This window comes from Mandrillus leucophaeus, unplaced genomic scaffold (assembly GCF_000951045.1).
Source record: "Mandrillus leucophaeus isolate KB7577 unplaced genomic scaffold, Mleu.le_1.0 Scaffold275, whole genome shotgun sequence".
Taxonomy (NCBI): domain Eukaryota; kingdom Metazoa; phylum Chordata; class Mammalia; order Primates; family Cercopithecidae; genus Mandrillus; species Mandrillus leucophaeus.
This window is the reverse complement of record NW_012102865.1, coordinates 2,559,943-2,584,269: the sequence shown is the minus strand read 5'-3', so window position 1 is coordinate 2,584,269 and position 24,327 is coordinate 2,559,943. Positions and strand designations below refer to the sequence as shown.

Here is a 24,327-nt window from a genome sequence, read left to right as displayed (position 1 = left end):
TCCCTCAAAAAGTAGTTTTATCTTGTCAGCAAGATTCACTTAAAAAGACAAATTCATAATCATTTCCTTTTTTTTTTTTTTTTTTAACAGGGTCTGCTCTGTTGCCCAAGCTGGAGTGCAAAGGCACGATCTCGGCTCACTGCAGCCTCCGCCTCCTAGGTTCAAGCAATTCTCCTGCCTCAGCCTCCCGAGTAACTGGGATTACAGGTATGTGCCACCACTCAGCTAATTTTTGTATTTTTAGTAGAGATGGGGTTTCACCATGTTGGTCAGACTGGTCTCCAACTGCTGGCTCAAGTGATCCACCCCCTTCGGCCTCCCAAAGTGCAGAGATTACAGGTGAGTCACCGTGCCCAGCCTCATAACTGCTTCATCAACTACTTTTTCACTTGACAGGCAGATGTGAAGTTAACAAAGTCACCCATATTTGAAATAAAAATAGTATATTTCTGGGGCAGGCGGAGGCAGTTGAGGATCATGAAATACCTATGTTGGCATAGTTATTTAGGTGTTGATACTGTTATTATGCCATTGAAAGTTAAACAGAGAACCCTCTGGGTACATGTTTTATACCAATGCACACTATCTTATTAGTCCCTCTCAAAATGTGCAGTCATCATTACTGTTATGGGGTGAAGTGTCCCCATCCTCTAAATTTCTATGTTGAAGTCTCAGATTCTCTAGAATCTCAGAATGTGACCTTGTTTGGAAACAGATTTGCTACAGATGCAATCAGTTGAGATGTGGTTATATGGGTAGGTCCTAATTCGGTGACTGGTGTCCTTAAAAAATGGAAATGCACACACGGTGACAGACATGCATAGAGGGAAGACAGATGGACAAAATGGTCACCTACAAGCCAAAGACAGGGTCTGGAGCAGATCCCTCCCTCACAGCCCTCAGAAGGAACCAATCTTGCCAACACCTTGATCTTGGACTTCCAGCTCCAGAACTATAACACATTTCTGTTCTTCAAGCAGTCTGTAGCATTTTTTTACGGCTAATACAATCACACATAAAAATTACTTGTAAATGCCTAGGTATTTCAGAAGACTAGCCATTTAAAAAGACTTTGACATAATACTCTTCAGGTTTTGTGGAAAGCTAAAATCTTCTATGAAATTGTTTTAGGTATTTTAGCAGATCACCTCAAATTCTGATACTAAGAAATATTATTAGTATACCAAATTAAACAACAATTTTTAAGTAGGTATTTTTTTTTCAACCACACTAAAAGTCTGCAATTTTGTGAAGCCCAAGGGGAAAAAAACTTAACGTTAGTGCCTTAGCATGGAAATCAGTCATCTGCAAAGGGTTTCCTAAGCCAGAGACTCCCAAAGTTGGTTAATTATTGAAATAATCTGGGAGAGAAGAGTCACTGATTTCACCCTAGATCTACTCAGCAGGAATCCGTAAGAAGGGCTCTAGAAATATATTTATAAACTGCTTCTGATAATGAGTTTTGTTTCCGTGTTCGCTACTATTGAGTCAGGAAACCTCATGCTGTATTTGGGCAAGTTAACTCCTTAAGTCAAGTGCAGCCTTTCCCCTCACTGCACATACTCATCCTTTTTCTCATGATACTGCCCTTTTTTTTCTTTTTTTTTTTTTGAGACGGAGTCTCACCCTGTCACCCAGGCTGGAGTGTGCAGTGTCGCAATCTTGGCTCACTGCAACCTCTGCCTCCCAGGTTCAAGCCATCCTCCCACTTCAGCCTCCCAAGTAGTTAGGATTACAGGCATGCACCACCACATCTGGCTTTTTTTTTTTTTTAATTTTTAGTAGAGACGGGGTTTCACCATGTTGGCCAGGCTGGTCTCTCGAACTCCTGACCTCAAGTGATGCACCCACCTTGGCCTCCCAAAGTGCTGGGATTACAGGCGTGAGCCACCAAACCTGACCAATACTGCCTTTTTGAAGAGACCAGGCTAGGTGCCTTGTAGAACATATGATGCATATTTAATGAACACATATTTGTCCCTAGTGTCCATAGTTTTCTTACTAAATATCCACTCAGCATTTACTTAGCCATTTGGAAGTCACCGAGGTAGGCAGTGGGGACTGAGGTAGGCAAATCACCTACAGAGTACTGAAGGCGGTCTATCAAGCCGGTGAAATAATTAGAATGCAAAGGTTTTGTGCCATAAAAGACCTGTGCTGACATTGAGGAGGGCACAGAAGTACCCCTAATTTAGGAGAACCTAATAGCTTCTTTTTGTATAGTTACCTTAGAGTAGCAACTTTTTCCCCTATAAATATTTAATACAATTTAAAAATCATCTAAGTAACAAGGTATGTTTGATTTATACTTTGGAAACACCAGCAAAAAAACCCAAGCTTAATTTCTTGGACTAGCTTCTTGATTTTTTCACTGTTGGTATTATTGCATCTTGAAATTATCTTTGATTATGCCTTAGACTTACACTATTTTTACTGAATAATAAACTACTTCATACCCAATGTTGTCTCAGTTTAATCAGCTTTGCTATTTGTTAACCAGAAATATGATCTGGCCATTAGAGCTATAAGATTAAGATATGGTCTAAATTAAAGGCATTTAATTAATCTTGGTTTCACTTAGCATATTGCACTGTAAATCTCAATTCCTTGAAAGTCTGTGTACCATTATCAGTATCCCAGTTATCAGGGGTAAATACCAACAACTTTCATTATTGTATCAATTCTATCTCTTTGAAATCTTCCAACATCCCCTGTAAAGTAGGTATTTTGTACCATTTGAAGCACTAGGAAACTGAAGCAAAGTGAAGCAACTAGTAATAAGTGGTATTTAAGCATGTCCTGTGCCTTCTAGCACTATGTCCTGTGCTCTTCACCTTTTAATCCTTGAGTAGAAAATTTCACATCAGTATAAATCAGTGGTTCTCAAAAGGAGGTGATTTGCCTCTGACCCCAGGGGAGATATTTGGTAATGTTTGGAAATACTTTTTATCATCACAACTGTGGTGGGCATGCTGGTGGGGGGGCCAGGGTGCTACTGATACCCAGTGGGTGGAAGCCAGGGCCGCTGCCAAACATCTTGCAACGCACAGGACAGTCCCCTACAACAAAGAATTATCCAGCCCAAAATGTTAATAGTGCCGAGGTTGAGAAACCCTGGTATAAACAAAATATTCCTCAACATGCTTCTTACAGTAGCATCAATAGCCCATTCTGGTTTTTCCTGAAATCAACATTTATAGTCAATGAAAATACTTTAAGCCAAAATGAGATGTTACTTTGGTTCGAATATCTGTGCCTCCCTAAAATTCTTATGTTGATATATATTTTATTAGCCAGAAGCCCAAATCTCACCAATATGTTGAAATCTTAATACCCAACGTGATAGCACTCAGATGTGGGGCCCCTTTGGGAAGTGATCAAGTCATTAGGACACTACTCTCATGAATAGCATTAATGGCCCTTATGAAAGAGGCTAGAGGAAGCTCCCTTTCCTCCTTTCTGTCATGTGAGAATACAGCAAGAGGCGCCATCTTTGATACAGACGGTAAGCTCTCACCAGCCACTAAATCTGCCAGTGCCTTGATCTTTGACTTCCCAGCCTCATATCTGTGTATATACACACACATTCGGCAATGTATCTGAAAAATGTTTGCGTTTATACTGTAAATTCTGAAATGATCACAGAACCCCAAATATTATATACTATTATATAAGCACACAGGAATGGGGAGATTTTGGTCTGTATGCTTGACATGTTTTCAACGATGTATTAATATGACTGTTGCAATCTTTATTCTTTCTGTTTAGAGGATGCACGGGGGGAAAGGAAACCATGACACAGCAAGCAGGGAGGAATAAAATACTGAAGCTTTAGCGGACATTTGTATAAAAGGCACAATAAAGCCACACCATGAGGCAGAGAAATGCTTTCTCGATTTTATTTCAAAAGTACACAAGGTCACAAAACTAGAGCAAGTTGTTTTTCTTAACAAATTTTGTTCTTACAAATTTCAAAATCTGCACCATTGGATATATAAGCCAGAAATCATACATACAAAATCTGAAACTGACACTATCAATTCTATACTTTGCACACGTGGAGTGTCAAAATATTTTTCTCAGTAGTACAAGTGTATTTATCACTAAAATTCACAATTAGGGAAAAGAATAAGTGAATCAATGAATTGTGGTTCTCTTAAAACTCGTGTCATTAAATAAGTTAGCAGAAAACACGAAGTTCTGTTTTGATGGAACTTTTAGTCTCGATGACTAAAACCAAACCCAACTGATATGTACTATATTCTTAAATTATAAAATAAGATACTTTACAAAAGTTAACCTTAATGAATAAGAGGCTGGTGTTATCTGCTATAAGATAAATGATCAGCCTTCCCGAAAGATAAACAAACTGAACCACAATTCACACATTTGTTTATTATTCTTCCCTGCTTCTATGACATTTATAAAAGGAATTTGTGCTCAGTTATGGCCTATCTTAGTGTTAAAATAGGTAAATGAGTAAGAAATCCTATTGCAGAACATAATGCCTTTGCTGCTGGAATATCCAAAGGCATTCAAAATATTAAAACTTGCCCAGAACATTTACACTACTAAACACAGGAATGTTATAAAGATATATGTACATATATATATATAATATAATGTCACAAGCCACTAAGAAGTTAAAATTGTGCCAACATTTTCTACAAACTACTCTTTATGTGACACATCAAAGCATTAACCACATAAAATACGAACTTTTTCTGTTCACACTGGAATAAGGCATCTGAAAGCCCTAAACACTGCTGAAGTGAAAATTAGAAGAAAAAACTCTTAACATTCACATAACATCAAATGTACATGCCGCACGCACACACAAGACACTGAGAATATTTTTAAGAAGCCACACATCACAGAATTTGATAGTCACCTTCATGCAATGAGTTCCTTTGATATTTAATCAAAATGTTTACTTGCCCCTTTACTTGTTCCAAATTTCCAAGATTAACTCTCAAATTTTAAAAAGTATCTTTTTAATAAAAATCAGGTATCTCTTTATATCCATGATCTATATGGATAGTGATTTGGATTTTTTCAATCCCACTCTCCCTAAGATACACTCGGGCTGTGTTTCTATTTTAGAAAGTCCATGGCAGATAGCTCAAATTAAAAGGAAGGAATTTGTCCAGAATAATTGGTTACTGTCATGAATAACAGACATTTTAGGGGGTGGGGGAGTGAGAGGCTCTCTAATAAGGGAATAATATTAGTTAAGATTGCCAGTAAGAAAAAAAATAGCTGTAAAGGACTCCATATTCAAAGCACAGAACTGGCTGGATGTTGTGGCTCACCCCTGTAATCCCAGCAATTTGGGAGGCCGAGGCAGGAGGATCTCTTGAGCCCAGCAGTTTGAGACCAGCCTGGACAACACAGTGAAACCCCATCTCTTTAAAAAAAACAAAAAATGTACAGAACTATATATTCGAAAGTATCATTTCTCTTCAAATTATCCTTTGTAACCTACAGAGATGGATAGTATCAAGTCTCTCAGTTATAAGGTAGAATCAAATGGCTTTGCTATTAAGATGCAGTACTGTCCTTGACTGATCTAACTGAAATGCTTTAGTAATTTTTTGTTCAACTACTTGATTACCAATAGCAATTCGGGAGCAAATATTTGATCTCTGGTTCAACTGAAATTATCAGCGAGAACTACTTGAAAATTTATCAGTACTCTTTGGCTGACAGAATTTTACAGTGAGACGTAAGCCTATAAAACAATGTCCTCTAAAATATGAAATATATGGGAAGAAAAGTCTTGTTCCTCATGTGTTATTAAAAAAAAAAAGGAAGGAAAGTCTTATACGTGTCCACTTTCTACAACTTCTACTTAGATCAATAGGATAATGTTCATTATATGAAAGTCAGGAATAGGAAGAACCAAAATTTTATTATTAATGTTCTGTTTATTTACTTTTTATAATACTTTATAAATAAACTTTATTCATATAAAACAGGCCGAACATCTGACATTCAAAAATGGCTACTGTTATAAAACCAGAAACATAGTCAGAGTGTTGGGAATATTGAAATTTCTAAATCTTTATGAATAACACAATCGCTTAAGTGATATGCACAAAGAACAGAAAAGAGGCAAGCTTGGAAATGTGAGGATAGAAAGGTGTCACAGTGATGTGTTTTTAGAAACAGTACCTTCACCTCTAAGCACCTTTCAGGTAGGTGATAGCTAGCTCATAGGCACCAGAAATTCATAATAGAAATTAAATTACCCAAAAGGCACAGATGAAAATGTTAACACAAGTATAAAAGTAATTTTATGTAAGGTTAAAACCTACTTTTAAAATGCTTCCAAATATGTAAAACTATACACAAATCCATTACACATTCAGCTTAAGTTTACCATTAAAAAGTGTACACACAATACTCTAACCGTAAATACATGCCACCGTTTATAATGTAGCATTTACCACCACAGCACCCAAAGATATTAACAGAAACCAACTCCCTACTAAAATCTAGGGAAAGGTTTTAGAGCTAGTGAAAGAATTTATTGCAGACCGTATTTATTATAAAGAGACTGTTGGCTCATTCTACTATATCCACACTCCCTCACAATCTTAAGGGAAATACAATAAATCCACTTTCTTCTCCTACAATGATATTTAGCACATTTGGCAAGGAGGAGTAGTCCCTTAACTCCTTTTTCTTATCTTTTTTTCTTTTTCTTTTTTCTTTTTTTTTTAAGAATAAATCACTTTCACAAAACTACGACTCAAACATTTTTGAAGCTCAGCTTGATTTGCCAGAACTACACAAAGACATGTTTGGTCACACAACAGCAACTGTACATCCTCCCAAGTCTGGAATACAGAATTGATGGAGGACACTTACTTGCTTAAAATGTATTTGATTATTCTGCATTTATGATAAAAATATCATCCAGGGATTATATTCAAGAGGGTAAATTTAGGATTACGTGTTTCTAGAACATATAATATGTAACACCATCCAAAAACAGCAAACAACATAAAGCACTGAAACCGAAGAACCACTTAAAATTTAGAATAAATTAGGAAATTTCAATCTATAATTGTCAAACAATAAATGAGTTATAATATTTTTCTAATAAAAATATCACCTAAAGTGGAAAGCCAGTATTTAGTTGGGAACTATGAAATACTACATCCTTGATCTGGTTGGCCGCCATTTTGAAGACCACCACAGATCTCAAGGCATGAGACTATTCACCAACAAAATCTATCCCTGCCATTGCACCTAGTGTCATCTCAATATGTGGCTGACAGCAAATGTTCTAACTTAATCTGATAGATGCTCCTTTAGCATATAAAAGTTTGCTAAGTCCCTATTACCTGTAGCAGTCTATCAACTAAATATTTAAGAAGTCATTTCACAGACAAGGTTTATGAATGACTTAGAAGTAAAATTAGTAATTTCTAAACCACTGTAGTGTTTTCTATGTTTTTAGAGATATTCCAAACGCAAGAGTTTTCCAAGGAGCTATAAAAACAAGTACAAACATACATAAGTAATTTTGTCATGGATGCTTCTGCACTAATTTGGGGGAAACTGGTGGGCCATAAATAAATGAGATACACATCCTAAAAATAATGGTAAAAATTATCAAGTACCACTTTCAGATGGTTATTCAAGTATCAACTTGGTATGCAAGCAAGTTCACCAATTTCTTCACCTATGATTTCATATTCAAAGTGCTACATCTTACTTAGGTACTGATAAATTTAGAAACCTTTATAATCAACCTCTTAAAGAAAATCCAGCTTTTTCAGATGGTAAACTTGTCTTTACTAACTTTAATACCTGTAACTATTTCAATATAACCAAACAAAAATTTTAAAAAATATATTCCTTACAGTTCCTGATTATTTTTTGATATATTTTGAGGCTAGGAACAAAATTTAGGCCAGAATAGGTTTTCACATATCAAAAAAAGGAAAGGAACATGGAAAGCACAGACAAGACATATGGAGGCTCTATACTATAGACCCATCCTTGCTCTGTGCTGGAATCATCACAGGAATCGCGCCCATTCGACTTAGATTAGGGGCAGCTACCTTAGCAGGTGGGAGAGTCGGACTCTGAGGCGTGCGTTCAAAGTCTTCACTTGGTACTTGGTTATACTGAGTCTTGGAATATCCTTCCATGTTGGAAGGAGACATGGATCCCAGGGATGAATGATTACTGCCTATGTAGCTTCTGGCAGTGGACGTACGGCTCTTTGGAGGCGGCACATCTTCCCTGGAAAGCAAAATCCCCAATACATGTCAAGAGAATAAATTTCTAAAAACCTACAATTATGTAAGCTATGAAGCATGGATAAGAGCCGGTATTTAGGTACCAAACATATAAAAGTGTGTGTGTGTATGCGTGTCACAAAAAAGCAAAAAGTGCAAGCCATAACATCATAAATTCTGCATCTGTCCCCAATCTGTCATTGTGATTAATGACTTCACACTTAATAAAATATGGTGTTTACACAAATGTAGATGATTCTAGAATGTTGTCCTACAAAACACAAATCTCAAATCATTCATATTCTAGTATCACTGGTCAAGATAATCTAATTACAGCCATGTAACACTTTATAGTTGAGAAAACACTAACACCTACAAATATATTTCTATCTTAATCACGCCTGTAATCCCAGCACTTTGGGAGGCCAAGGCGGGTGGAGGTCACTTGAGGTCAGGAGTTCAAGAACAGCCAGGCCAATATGGCAAAACCCCATCTCTGCTAAAAGTACAAAAATTAGCTGGGCTTGGTGGCAGGTGCCTGTAATCCCAGCTACTCGGGAGGCTGAGGCAGGAGAATCACTTGAACCCAGTAGGCGGAGGTTTAAGTGAGCCGAGATTGCACCATGGCACTCCAGCCTGGGTGCCAGAGTGAGACTCTGTCTCAAAAAAATAAATAAATGATAAATATAAAAAATTTTTAAAAGAAGAGAAAATATCATTTTTGTATTAAAGTTATCTGAAACCTCAGCTGAAAACACTACAGATTTAAGTTTGCTGGGAATTTAAGCCTAAGAATTTTCATACCAAACACTGATAGAGAGCTCAACTGGCCCTCCATAATCATGGGTTCCACATCTGTGAAGCCAACAAACCATGTATAGAAAATTATTTTTTAAAAAATATTGTCTGTACCTAACCTGTACAGATTTTTTGTTGTCATTATTCCCTGAACATCACATTATAACAATCATTTACATAGCATTTACATTAGGTATTATAAGTGATCTAGAGATGACTCGAAGTATACACAAGAATGTGTGCAGGTTATATACAAACAGTACGCCATTTTGTATCTTTTTCTTTTCTTTTTTTTTTTTTTTAAGATAGAGACAGGTTCTTGCCATCTTGCTCAGGTTGGTGTCTTGAACTCCTGGGCTCAAATGATCCTCCCATCTTGGCCTCCCAAAGTCCTGGGATTACAGGCGTGAGTCACTGCGCCTGGCCGCCATTTTATATCAGGGACTTGAGCATCCTTGGATTTTGGTATCTGCAGGAGGTCCTCCATGGATACCGAAGAATAACTGTGTATCTGAGTTATCTTTGGTGCATTTAAAAAATACAGGCGTGCTCGTTTCATTGTGCCTTGCTTTTATCACACTTCAAAGATACTTATGGCATGTTTTTTTTTTTTTAACAAATTGCAGGTGTGTGGTACCCTTGTGTCAAGCAAATGTACCTGTACCATTTTTCCAACAGCATCTGCTCACTTCATGTCTGTGTTGCGTTTTGGAAATTCTCACAACAGTTCAAACTTTCTCATAATCATACCTGTTAGGGTGATCTGTGATCAGTGATCTTTGATGTTACTATTTTAATTTGTTTTGGGGCAGCATGAACTATGCCCATATAAGACAGCAAACTTAATAAATGTCGTGTGTGTTCTGGCCATCTCCTCCAACCACCCTCCTATTCTCTCACCCCTCCCTCAGGCCTCCCTATTCCCTAAGACACAATAATATTGAAATTAGGCCACTTAATAACACTACAATGACCTCTAAGTGTTCAAGTAAAAGGAATAGTTATCATAGTTCTACTTTTTAGAAAACTTTTATTTATTTTGAGACAGTCTCGATGTGTCAACCAGGCTAGGGTGCAGTGGTGCGATCACAGCTCACTGCAAGCTCAAACTCCTGGACCCAAGCAATCACCAGCAGGGCTCTCTTTAAATCAAACCCAGAAATAATCAACCTTAGTGAGACTGGCTGAAAGCTAGTCTCTTGCACCAAACAGCCAAGCCAAATTGTAAATGCAAAGAAAAAGTTCTTAAAGTCAAGTCAAAGTGTTACTCCAGTGAACACGTGAATGGTAAGAAAGCGAAACAGTCTTATTGCTGATATGGAGAAAGTTTAGTGGTCTGGATAGAGGATCAAAATAGTCACAACATTCCCTTACACCAAAGCCCAATCCAGAGCAAGGCCCTAACTCTCTTCAATTCTATCAAGGCCGAGAGAGCTAAGGCAGTTGCATAAAGCAAGCTGGAAGCTAGCAGAGGCTGGTTAATGAGATTAGGGCAAAAGGTCATTTCCATAACATAAGAATACAAACTGAAGCAACAGAAAGTTACTCAGAGGATCTAGTTAAAAGAGCGTTGATGAAGGTAACTACACTAAGTAACAGATTTTCAATAGCGACAAAACAGACTTCTACTGGAAGAAGACACCATCTAGGCCTTTAATGGCTAAAGACGTCAGTGTCTGGTTTCAAAGCTTTAAAGGACAGGTTGACATTCTTGGTAGGAGCTAATGCAGCCCAGGAGTTGGAGACCAGCCTTGGCAACATGGTGAAACCCCATCTCTACAAAAACTACACGAATTAGTCAGGTGTGGTGGCTCATGCCTGCAGTCCCAGCTACTCGGTAAGCTGAGGTGGGAGGCTCACCGGAACCCAGGGGGCAGAGGTTGCAGTGGGCCATAACTGCACCACTCCACTCCAGCCTGGGCAACAGAGAATGAGACCTTGTCTCGGAAAACAGACAAACAAGAGAAAAACTCAACCACCACAGAAAGAAAGAAATTACCATAGCTACTCCAACCTTAAGTAACTAGCATCCTGATCAGCCACCAGCCATCAACACTGAGGTAAGACCTTCCACCAGCGGAGAGATTAGGACTCACTGAAGGCTCAGTCATTAGCATTTTTTAGCAATAAAGTCTTTTTTAATTGGGGTATCTACACTGCTTTTTTAGACATGATGCTATGGCACACTTTACACTATAATATAGCATAAACATAACCTTTTGTGCACCGGAAGAACAAAAACATTCGTGTGATTTATTGCGGTGGTCTGGAACCAAACCCACAATAGCTCTGAAGTGTCCCTGCACAGGTGTCCAGACCCCACCCCAGATCTACCAAATGTCAATTTCTAGGGTGTGAAGTCATGTGTTACTACTTTCTAAAGTTCTATTATCGAATATGCACACTTCTCGTTAAGACCTTCTGATTTATAATATTTAAGGAAAATAAAAATTATACCACCAATCGTTCTACAAACTACCAGATTACCTGATACAATCAGGTCAGATTTTTTTTTTTTTTCCCAACCTCAATATCCGCTTTATTTTTTGAAGGCTTCATCCCTCCCACTGCAGGTGGGAATTCTTCTCAAAAAGGCAGGCAGTCTTGAGATAATCATTTCGCAGTGGCTCTTTTTTTTTTTTTTTTTTGAGACGGAGTCTTGCTCTGTGGCCCAGGCTGGAGTGCAGTGGCCGGATCTCAGCTCACTGCAAGCTCCTCCTCTCAGGTTCCCGCCATTCTCCTGCCTCAGCCTCCCGAGTAGCTGGGACTACAGGCTCCACCCGCCATTTCGCCCGGCTAGTTTTTTGTATTTTTTAGTAGAGACGGGGTTTCACCGTGTTAGCCAGGATGGTCTCGATCTCCTGACCTTGTCATCCGCCTGTCTCGGCCTCCCAAAGTGCTGGGATTACAGGCTTGAGCCACCGCGCCCGGCCCGCAGTGGCTCTTAAAATGGGGTACAAGAAGGTTGGGGAGCGGGGCACGATGAATGGTGGTTGGAGCTCTGCACTTGGAGTTAAAAGTAAATGCTTTCAAATGTATTGAGAAAAACGGGGCCAAAGCTTTATCCCTTCTCCTAAGAAAGATGCTTCGGGTGGTTAATAAGAGAACTAATGCTTTAGAGACATGACATATGTTTGGTATACATCAGTCAACTCCTGTCTCACTTCATTACCTGATATCGTGATGAACTTCCTTTTCATATTTTTCTTCTCTGCGCTTTTTATGACAGCAAAAGATGATAAGACCAATGAGCACCAGAGCAAGCAAAGTTCCTATAATGGCTCCTGCAATTAGTCCAGCTTTATTTGAAGCTAAAATAAGAAGAATTAATAGTAAACAAACAAACAAACAAACAAAAATATATATACACACACACGTATAGATATTGAAGGTAGGCTACACATTTTTTTATTGATTTCATCACATGTATTAACTTTAGGAGACAAATTAGTCTTTTTGATTCGGGGAAAAAATTCATTAAAAGAACTGTCTTCTGAACTGTATAATCTATTTCAAGCATTAAAATGATAAAACCTGTCTGAAAGATTTTAATATTCAAAGCTATCTTGGTTAACACATAAGAGTGTTCTAAGCTACTCAACATAATAGTTAAACACAGTACAAGGGTTGATTTGACAACTCTTACCTTCTTAATATATCATTGCAATTATGAAGTTTTTTTAAATAAAATACATTTTTCTAGAAAAGCTAATAATCAAACCACAGTGTTCTGATCAAAGTCAGTGTCCCCTTGCCCTTAATACACATTTGCTGACTGAACTAAAGGAGGTGGTATAAAGATAACAGAAACAAAACCACCAACAGAAAGAAGATACTTACGAGGGACTACGTTTAGGCGCAACAGGCACTGATCGGAGCCCACTCTGTTTCTGACTGTACAGCTGTATGTCCCAGAGTACTCAGAAGAGGCATTTTTTACAGATATAACAGATAACATCATTTCTATGGAAGGAGGAAAAAGAAAATAAACTCATTTTATAGTATGTACTGTTATCAGGTGTTAGTAAACGTAGCCCTTATCAAATTTGACAATCCAGTTAAAAGCAAGACAGACCAAGACTGGATGCAAACAAACTGGCACTGAGCCACACAGATGTTTCCAGAATTCAAACAATCATGCTTCCAGTTCATGTGTATCAAGGTGAAAGTAGCCATGACCCCCTGCACCACAGAGCCTCGGCTGGAGCAGGCGTGTTGGTCCACTGTGTAGCTGCTGCAAACCCATCTTGGGGTACATCAGACTACAAACACTATGGCATCCCACAGAGGATCTCTCATGCAGCAGGAAAACATACAAAACCTATTTTATTCCCCACTAGATGGAAGAAACATACAAAAGGAAGTCAGAAGACGACTTCCAGATTGGTCTCTGAGTTTGAAAAAAATAGAGGCAGAGAGAAAACCTACTAAAGACCAGGATGCAGTGGATGGTGGGGTGGAGCCTGGTAATCAGTTTGAACTAGGAAGTCAATTGTAACAAATGGGTGAACAGATTTGGCCAATTTGTAACTTTCTAGTTAGTGTCACATGGGTTTGCTTTTAATTTATAGACAAGCCATGGGTAAATTACTATATTTTAAACCTAGTCGAAGCACTAAAGATCCAACTCTTACTCTACTTTAGCCACCATCTAAGTTATAATCATGAACATTTCTCATCAGTTAAAAAAAGAAATTGGCCAGGCACAATGGCTCACGCTTATACTCTGGGAGGCTGTGGGGGGAAGAGAGCTTGAGCCCAGGAGGTTGAGACCAGTGTGGGCAACATGGAGAAACTCCATCTCTACAAAAAATACAAAAATTAGCAGGGTATGGTGACACATGCCTGTAGTCTCAGCTACTCAGGAGGTTGAAGTGGGAGGATCATTGGAGCCTGGGAGGTGAAGACTGCAGGGAGCCGAGATCCTGCCACTGCACTCCAGCCTAGGTGACAGAGCAAGACCCCTTGTCTCAACAAAAAAAAAAAAAAAAAGAAAAGAAAAAAAACCACCAAAGTAACTAATTATAATATCCTAAAAAATGAAATCATAGAATAGCTCTTCCTTTATAATATACGACACTAAATTGATATTATAAAACCCTGAATAATTCCCATGGAAATCCTATTTACTCTATGCAGAGAGGGGAAAGCAAGCATTTGGGAATCTGAAATATATAAGCAGGCGGGGCACATGCCTGGGCTCATGCTTGTAATCCCAGCACTTTGGGAGGCCAGGGAAAGAGGACTCCTTGAGCCCAGGAGTTTGAGACCAGCACAGGCAACACAGGGAGATCCTGCCTCTACAACAATGTTTTTTAATACTTTGCGGGGTGTGATGGCATGCACCTCTAGTTCCAGCTACTTGGGAGGCTGAGGTGGGAGGATGACTTGAGCCTAGGAGGTCGAAGCTGCAGTGAACAGTGACTGCAGTGAGCCTGGGTGACAGAGCAAGGCCCTATCTCAAATCACACACACACCCCCTACTAGATTTTAGTCCAAATCAATGGCACCTGGTACCAATACTATTATCAGCAGTACCTGCTAACCATGAAGTGGGCATTTTCTGTGAGTCAGACAATTTTTGCCACTCATACTGTAATGGAAGTGAACCTTCTTTTGGTTCACATTTTAGCTTAAAGTCACTTCCAATTTCTTCTGATCCATCAACGTAACATCTTGTACCTGAAGGCTTCACTGAAAAAGAAAATGAATTATAAATTTACATAAGAGAACGGAACTTACTTTTACGAATACAGCATTGTACACAACCACTGACTCATTATCAGTTGGTTCTGGGTTCAGAATTCACAAAAGAATGAAAGACCACAGTAAGTGATCAACATCAGTTTATTCAGTTTTATCTGACACAAAACAGCACAGAATAAGCTCACACAAGCAGCCACTGCATTAGTAGATACGGCAATATCTCAGGCATAGCTCGGTGCCTGTCCATTTCATGGGGCACACCTGAAAAAAAGCAAGAATGATGCACTTGCTTTTTACGGCAAGACCACTTGAGAGTCAAGGAAGCTCCCCCTTCCATTCCTCAGCTATTCTTCCCCATGCTTGACATGTAGCCCTCTGACAGTCCGTATCAAGTCACAACCCTCTAGGTGCCATAACCCTGACAATCAGGCAGTTTATCATCAACAATACTAACACTTAACTGTAGCAAAGAACAACTAGCATTCTGCATTTACATCAACTCAGGTACTAACACTTAACTGTAGCAAAGAACAACTAGCATTCTGCATTTACATCAACTCAAATCCATACGAAGAGCCGGCTACAAAAAAGAAAACCTGGGCTGGGCATAGTGTAATCCCAGCACTTTGGGAGGCCAAGGCAGTGGGGGGATCACTTGAGGTCAGGAATTTGAGACCAGCCTGGATAACGCAGCGAGACTGTCATTATAAAAACTTTGAAGAATGAGTGGGGTGTGGTGATGTGTGCCTGTGGTCCTAGCTACTCAGGAGGCTGGAGTAGGAGGATGGCTTGAGACCAGGATTTAGAGGCTGCAGTGAAGCTCTGATCACATCACTGCACTCCAGCCTAGGTGACACAACCAGATCTTGAATCAAAGATATTCACAGCCTGGAAATTCATGTGTAAAAAAGAATATTTAATACTTTTTTAAAAAAGGAAATCTGAGGTTATATTCCAGGTGTTCCTGGGTAACTGTTTAGAACGGCTACTAACTCCATTACCTGCAACAGCTCACCGCAGCCCTGGTGGATGAACACCCTGGCACTGCATACTCTTCTGCTGAACTTTAATAAGGTATAATATTCACACAATAAAGTTCACATGCTAATCATGTGGGTTGATTACTTTTAATAAATGTTTCTATATCCATTAAGCATCACTCCAACCCTCTCCCAAGAAAGATCCCTCATGCTGGTTACAATAGATGTGACTTCAAAACGCCAGACCCAGGCAGCCACTGATCAGATTCCTACCACTGTGGATTAGTTCTTCGTCTGGAATCCCATGAATAGAATACTACAGTAGGTACTTTTTTGTCTTCTTTTATTCAGCATAACATTTCTGAGACTGAGCCATGTTATTGTCTATATAGCTACTTTAGTATTTCAATGAATGACTATAACACAAGTTGGCTTATCCAGTCACCCGTTAATGAAGATTGTGTTTCCAGTTTGGGGCTACTGTTAAAGCCTAGTTAGCGAAACCGACAAGGAGTATGTAGTCTATCAAAATCAGGTTGGCCAGAGAGGAACGCATTATGAGGAACCAGGGAATGCCACTGGACAAGAGCAGGGATGCTGTAAGGATTCTGAGGAGGTTCTAAGGAAGTAGCCATCAGCTCTCAATCAGTTGTTTCTGAGATTAGGAAAAATGCGGATTAAACAGGAAGTGAGAGCTGTGAGGAGGTGGGGCCATTTAGTAACTGAGTATTCCAGTAAAGGATGGGTAGTGCAATGTGGGTCTGGGGGCAACATTCGGAAGACAGCAATAGTCTATGCTTTACCACTGCTCTACGTCTTTGCAAGACACATGTTTTCTATAAACTCTGTGGCTGACTTTAATCCGTATCTGTCTTTCTGGCTGATAAATGTCAAGACTGTTTTTTTCTTTTTTAGTTTAAGCTGATTTTCATCTTTTCAGTCATGAATGGGTTTTTATTCTTTTACCACTATGAATAAAGGCAAATGCATTTTACACTTTTGCAGTATGAACAACGCCGCTTGAACACTCATGTGAACACTGGCGTATGCTTTCCTTTGTCTTAGTAACTGCTGGATCATATGGTGACTGTACATATTTTAACACTGTAAGAAATTGTAAAATTGTTTCCCAAAACTGGCTCAACATGATTTGTCATATTCAGTGGGGTATCTTCAACTAAGGTTGTCAACCATGACCTTACTCCTTCTTAGTAGCTCCTTAACAAATTTAATTGTATTCCCCTTCATCTGCTACTAGTTACATTTTTAAAATAAGGGTCAACACATATTTAACTGCACTGTTGATTTTTCCAAGCAATCTGACCAGGTGCTCTGGAGACTACATCAATTGGACTTTTAAATAAGTTTTGCAAATTATTTCATCCTGGGAGTCTTCAATGAAATGAGCCTTGTTCTCTTCCATTTCTTCAAACTACCAATAAATCCTTTATTAGAATAAATTACCAGCAAATAAGTAACTGATGCAACGCTTTGTGCATCAAACATCTATGGGTAATATGGTATTCTAACTCTAACCCTCACCCTTTCTATACCCATTTTCTCCCATATAACCAGCAAGCTAAACATATCTAATAACGGATAGTTTATTTAAAACTGCTGCTGGGAAATTCAGGGCCTCACTACAACCCATCCACAATAAAACAAGATTCTAACAACACAGGTTTCTGAATGACACTTTGGAACGACCTACCTACTTTCCACTGGGAAGAGAAAGTATAAGTCTTTTACATGACAACATCTAACCATTATACTATGAGGAAGATTAATTCTTAATCCACGGTACTCTGCTGGAACAGAAGAAAACCACAAAGAGAGCACCAATAAAGTCTTGTCCCCTAAATGTTTCTTTGGTCTGCGCTTCCCACATACTGGTCATTGTCCGCAGAACATCTGCCTCCATGATCACTAACACAACCAACAGTCCTTCTCAGATAAGGGTATGTGACCATCGAGTTGTAGCTGGACACGGTATCCCACCAATTTAGTAATGCTCTGCTCCATACATGTATTACTTCATCATCTTTCCAGGCTAGTGGCTACACCAGTCTACTGGAAATACTCTCTAAATCCCTACATGAGACAGGGGATACTTTTATCATGATGTCATCTTTCCAAGAAATACAATTTCTGATGAGTTCAAAATGCCCTGACTCCAGGCAAAATCTATCAATAGATGCTAAAATCGACAGGCAAAAGTTAAATGAGAAACAACATATTTGCATGGTCTCGAAGTAGCTCCCCCAAGACATTTTTTAATTACAGAGGGAAAAATAATAACTCTAGAGTGAAGAAGCCCATCAGATAAAACCTAAACCAAGTGATCACGATTAACAATAAGACATGACATCATGTGTCCCCGGACGTGACTGGAGGAGATTAAGGAGATATAAATGCAATGTGGATTCCAGATGCAATCCTAGTACAAAAAGGACATTACTGGAAAACAGTTAAATTCAAACTGGGTCTGTAATTTAGTTAATAGTATTGTATCAATGATAATTTCTTGGTTTTGATGATTATAATATGATTTTCTAAGATGTTAACATTAGGGGAAATTAGATGATGGGTCCACTCTCAGAAACTTCCTCATATTTTTGCAACTTTTCTACAAAACTAAAAATTATTTCGAAATAAAAAGTAGTGAGGGGCCGTGCCCTGTATCAATGGTTTGCAAATCCCTTAGGACCTTTAAGGCCAGTGATGACGGAGCCACTACACTTGCTGTTGCCACTGTGATCTGGTGGCATGGTGCAGTGGGAGTGTACCATGTATGTCCAGGAATTGTTTACTGTGCATGTTCTGCTCTTCAAAACAACTGTCTCTTTATACCAAAAGGTTTCAATAAACAGGCCCTTTCAGAGCTCCAGGGGAAGGTGCCCGTGATAGGTGGCCACAACAGTAACCTTCTATCAATTATCTTTGTTATTTCCCACTTCCACTTCTTTACTGAGCCGCATCCACATGAGCTTCTGCTGTGTCTGAAAGAGCAAGGCAGGCATGGCAACGGAGCAAGCTACAGCTACAGCAACATGCTGCCCCTCACATCCAGACGACTAACAGTCATCTCTCCGGGCTAATAATGACCACATAACACAGAAGCTCAATGAATGAACTGTCATTACCCTGTGAATGCCATGATGGCAACCACTTCAGATTTCCCACAAAAGAACCAAAGCACTAGGCAGAGCTACCATCAGTGAATCAAACCAGCTCCAGGGACCACCACTTAGTTGGGTCACTAGAGGGCACTTCATCTTATCTTTCGCCCCAGATAATCCAGGCAGAATTTCCAGGCAAAACTAACAGACAAGCTTCAATCCAATTTTTACCTTCAAGAGAATACAATTCTGGTGGTTTCTCCCAGCAGCAGTCATGACTCATCTAAAAACATGGAAGAAAGAGCCACAAGAAATTATCTGGCTCCGACACAATCTCGTCCAGATCACAGTACCAGCCGTCCCTACTTCTCTTCGGCAATCACTTCCCTGCTTTCTCCTGTCATCCCCAGTTTATCCCCTCCTTCCCTCCCTGGTTTGAATCCAAGGCTCACTGGGCTAAAAAATTCTCCCGAGGAGTAACTCAGGGTGAACTGTGTCAGTGCTTCCCACTTTCCCATTCTTAGGACATGCTAGGGTTCAAAGTTCAATATAAAAAGGCCACTCCTACGGCTGAGCAGTCACAGATCCTGCCATGAGTGAACTGAGACCACATTATGGGCCATCCCTGCCACCCAACTCAGGTTCCTTTTGGGAAATGTTCTGCTGCATGCTGTAATGGTCTCTTCAGCTGAGAACTGCAAATGTGACCCTGAATCTGGTCCCACAGGATCCAGACAATACACAAACACACACACACGCTTGTCCACAACTCTTCTGGGAATATGTGCCAACCCCATTATCCCAGTGTACCTGTCCCAGCATATAGGGGTTTCACAATAAATCATTCTGATAATCAAACATCTTCTGCTTCGTATATCATGAACCCCTTAATATTCCGTATACATTTTCCAACTCAATACTTCCTAGAGAGCAGTGTTGGAAGAAAGTATAGTCGGGGCTATGATCTCAGGAATTCCTGGGTCTGTGATAAGAATTCAGACCAGGTGTTCATCTTTCACTTGCTTACACATTTACAAAAAAGAAAAGTTACTCCATGTTAACTCAATGAAGACACAGAACATTCAAATTTCCAACATTACCATATTCCTTTATCCTGGTTCCTTTTTCAGATTGACTTACTTTTACACCACAAGAAACATTTTTAGCTAGTGCGATTCAGAATGATGCATTTCACCAGGACCCCTTCAGGTCCCCATTCAATGATGCTGCCAGCAAACCCTATCTACCAAGATAACCCATGAATTTGCCATGAAGGTACACAAAAAGCCCCACTCGTGTTCCTAGTCTCTAGCAGTAAGAGTTAAGCACTGGGTCTACTTGTAGGAGGAGTGGTTAAGTGTTGGGTGCCCAAGTCACCTCGAACATTGCTCTTCTAAAGAGTATTCTTGTAATCTCAGCACTCTGGGTGGCCGAGGCCGGTGGTCCACCTGAGGTCAGGAGTTTGAGACCAGCCTGGCCAACATGGTGAAATCCTGTCTCTACTAAAAATACAAGAATTAGCCAGGCATGGTGGTGCATGCCTGTAATCCCAGATACCTAGGTGGCTGAGGCAGGAGAATCACTTGAACCCGGGAAGCAGAGGCTGTAGTGAGCAGAGATTGTGCCACTGCACTCTAGCCTGGGCAACAGAGCAAGACTCCATCTCAAATAAAATAAAATAAAAATAAAGAGTATTCTTCAGAATATTCTACCCTAGCCCTAATCAGTTCTCTAAACAGAAGGAATGAGGTAAATGTTGATGTGGGAGGCCTGCCCTGATCAGTTATTTCCAGTCATGCTAGACAATTCTAGCAATCAGCTTTTCCTATGAAAGTCAATCCCCAAGTGTCCCCTAAAACATGAGAACAGGGGAATTTACTGTCATAAAATAGAAAGCTAGACAGCTATGTTTTTCTACATGGTAGCCACTGTACATTTTGTGTAAAGCTTATCACGGTATGGTTTTAGAAGTATATTTATGAACTATCATCTTTCAGTTTCTCAATTTGAAGGGATTAAGAGTGCTTGTAGACATTATCACAGAATCTAGAGAAGGATAATAAACTCTGTAGTCTTTGACAGCTTACAAAGCAGTTTACACCATCTCCCTCTTAACTATTACAGAGAGGGCTATAAGGTATCACAGTGAATGTCTCAGCTCTTCACTTTAATGATGAAAAACAGTGATGCCAAGAAGCTTAAATAACTTGTGGTCTAATGGCCTTACTTGAATTCAGTATTCCTTCTTCCATATTTCTTCACCTCCATTCTAAATGCTTAAATTACTCATCATAGAAACATGGTTCTACGTAATTCTCAGGGCAAATTCTGAGCACAAGGCAGAAACCCGAGATCTCCTAACTCCTGGCTTAGGGTTCTTCCTCCATACCACAGTACTCCTCACTTTTTTTCAAACTCTTATGAATTTCACAAAGTTGATCACTTCTTTCTTCTCCTATCCAAAACCAAAAGCTAGTTTTATACTTGACGCTATCCAACACAGAAGAACGTCAAGTGTTTAAAATTGTTATTCTAAAAAATTAAGCTTTGTCTTATACAAATGCTGCTACTACGGTACTATGACTAATCATCCTCTTACTCAGTAACTCATTAACGCAAATAAAAATAACTTACCAAGAACTACCAGCTGAATCTTCTTATTTGCAACACCAGGAGCTTTTTTCACTTTGCACTGATACGTGCCAATATCTGACAGCTGTAAATTCGTTACATTTATGGATGCATCACCAGATTTGAGATCATTACTCGTAAAATGTACTCGTCCTTTCAGATCTGGATAGTAGTCATCATAAATTTTGTCTCCAGAATATAAAATAATCTAAAAGAAAGCCAAAATTAGACAGGCAGAAAATCAAACACACAACAAAAAAAACTGTCTCTTAAAGGAGCCCTGGATACACCTGCTGCTACAGAACCCCTCCTCCCCAGCAGAAAAAGAGAAAAAGAACACAATATTATGGGGAAACCTAAAACTATCCAAATCACAGAACGAGAACATGGAATCAACGTGATCCTCGGGTATAGTCCCAGACTTCCGTTTTTAACCAGGAAACCAAGACCCAACAAGATAAAATAGCAAAGCCCTCCACTGTCCTAGACAGCAGTTTAGTACGATCGGGCAAGAACACAGATGTGCTCATTTGTTTGTTTTTTTTTCCCCCTTTTGAGATGGAGTCTGAGTCTGTGGCCCAGGCTGGAGTGCAATGGTGCGATCTCGGCTCCCTCCACCTCCTGGGTTCAAGCAATTCTCTCACCTCTGCCTCCCCAGTAGCTGAGACTATACAGGCACATGCCACCACAGCCAACTAATTTTTGTATTTTTAGTAGAGATGGGATTTCACCATGTTGACCAGGCTGGTCAAATGATTGACTCAAGTGATCCACCCGCCTCGGCTTCCCAAAGTGCTATGATTATAGGTGTTGAGTCACCGTGCCTGGCCTGCTCATTCTTACATACTCTATTTTTCAACTGCCTCTGAGGCAGTAGTTTGCCAACCAAGTGTAACAAAATCAAGTACCTACTGCCCCCTGCCCCCACAAAAGGCTTATCATAATTTGCCTGTGGAATCTAACAAAAAGATAACTTAGTTGGGTCTTAATACTAAGCTGGAGTTACTTGAGGGTTCTAGACTCTAAATAAACCTCTTAAGGTATGTGTACCCAGGTTAACAAGTCCTTTGAATGAATCTTCTGTAACTAAAGCAAAGACCCTTGCCGAATCCACTGAGTTTTCTGAACCACACTTATAGCCTTTGAAGGCAACTACTAAAGGCTGGATGCTTTAGAGGGAAAATAAAATCTGTGTTTGGAATATTTTCTTGGAAGAGAACTGCAGTAGTATTCTCTAACAATCTCTAACATTAATTTAACACATTTCATAATTTTTCTTTTTTGCTAATGAAATCTCTTCATTCTGGTCATATGAGACCCACGGGCCAAAGAGCAGTGATGCCAAAACTCAAATAATAATCAGGAAACACAACTATGACCTGTACCCTGCAAATAATCTCTTTTACCTGAGTGCTAATTATAGGCAATATAATCAGAATAAATGTCATCTAAGAATACTGTTTTCCAGGTTTATTCTGCAGAAACTTCTTGAGTGGAGGAACTTGGGTTCTCTTCTGAATTATCTCCCTCCCAATCACACTGACCCCACCCTAATCCACCAAAGATCTTTTTTTTTTTTTGAGACAGAGTCTTGCTCTGTCACCCAGGCAGGAGTGCAGTGGTGCAATCTCAGCTCACTGCAACCTCCACCTCCTGGATTAAAGCGATTCTCCTGCCTCAGCCTCCCGAAGAGCTGGGACTACAAGTGCCCACCACCACGCCTGCTAATTTTTGTATTTTTAGTAGAGACGGGGTTTCACCACATTGGCCTGGTTGGTCTCGAACTCCTGACATTGTGATACGCCTGCCTCGGCCTCCCAAAGTGCTGGGACTACAGGCATGAGCCACCATGCCCGGCTAGATCTTTTATTTATATACGAACTGTCTGCATCTAGGTTGCGCTCAATACCAGTCTGCTAAGTAAATAAAAGAAAGAGTGGAAGGGTCCACAGCTGACTTACTCTGTAAACACAAGCCATTACTTTATTTGCTCAATCTTCTTGACACATCCACTTGTCAACAGCAACACTGACTACTCCACAAATTTGGCTACTCTATCTTCCTTTGATTAATTTCCTTTGATTAAAAGGCTTATCATAATTTGCCTGTGGAATCTAACTCTAAAGGTCGTAGAGTTCGATCTATTGTACTTCCAGTAGCTCGTTAAGCTCCACACACACCTTAGTAGCCTTTTAAGGGGGGCTTGAGAAATAAGATGCATTGCCACTGTTGGTTATTTTATAAGCTAGCTTAGTGTCTTCCCAGAAAACAACGTTATAAACATTAGTTAAGGAATGGGAAATTTACCACGCAATTTTACATGTCTTCACTGATTCCCCTTCACAACCCTGCAATGTGGCAATGTCCACATTGACATTTAGGCTGAGGAAAGCAGTGGCTCTCACTGATCAGCGTTTGCACAACAAAGATGCAAACCAGATCCATTTAACTTGGCACAGTACATGATTATCATTTCAATATCATTTACAAGCTTACAGAATGCTTGTGCATACAGTATTTTGCTATATTCTTTTTTTTTTTGAGACGGAGTCTCGCTCTGTCGCCCAGGCTGGAGTGCAGTGGCCGGATTTCAGCTCACTGCAAGCTCCGCCTCCCAGGTTCATGCCATTCTCCTGCCTCAGCCTCCCGAGTAGCTGGGACTACAGGCGCCTGCCACCTCGCCCGGCTAGTTTTTTTGTATTTTTAGTAGAGACAGGGTTTCACCATGTTCGCCAGGATGGTCTTGATCTCCTGACCTTGTGATCCACCTTGCCTCGGTCTCCCAAAGTGTTGGGATTATAGGCGTGAGCCACTGCGCCCGGCCTTCTTTTAATTTTT

At 39.8% G+C, this 24,327-nt stretch overlaps 1 protein-coding gene across 4 annotated transcripts in view; it reads right to left on the bottom strand.

Moving 5' to 3' along the window:
* CXADR (coxsackie virus and adenovirus receptor) overlaps window positions 1–24,327 on the bottom strand; it is a 55,401-nt gene that overhangs the window by 27,768 nt on the left and 3,306 nt on the right. Inside the window, exons 2-7 of one of the 4 annotated variants that reach the window (XM_011984882.1) lie at window positions 21,493–21,697; window positions 14,592–14,747; window positions 12,894–13,016; window positions 12,226–12,364; window positions 8,076–8,259; window positions 7,389–7,500 (exon numbers count right to left, since the gene is read on the bottom strand). In XM_011984882.1, coding sequence (XP_011840272.1) covers window positions 7,465–7,500; window positions 8,076–8,259; window positions 12,226–12,364; window positions 12,894–13,016; window positions 14,592–14,747; window positions 21,493–21,697 — 843 coding nt within the window. In that variant the 3' untranslated portion in view covers window positions 7,389–7,464. Of the gene's footprint in view, window positions 1–5,912; window positions 8,260–12,225; window positions 12,365–12,893; window positions 13,017–14,591; window positions 14,748–21,492; window positions 21,698–24,327 lie in introns of those variants that run through there. The other 3 variants (XM_011984881.1, XM_011984880.1, XM_011984883.1) reach the window with 3 other exon arrangements.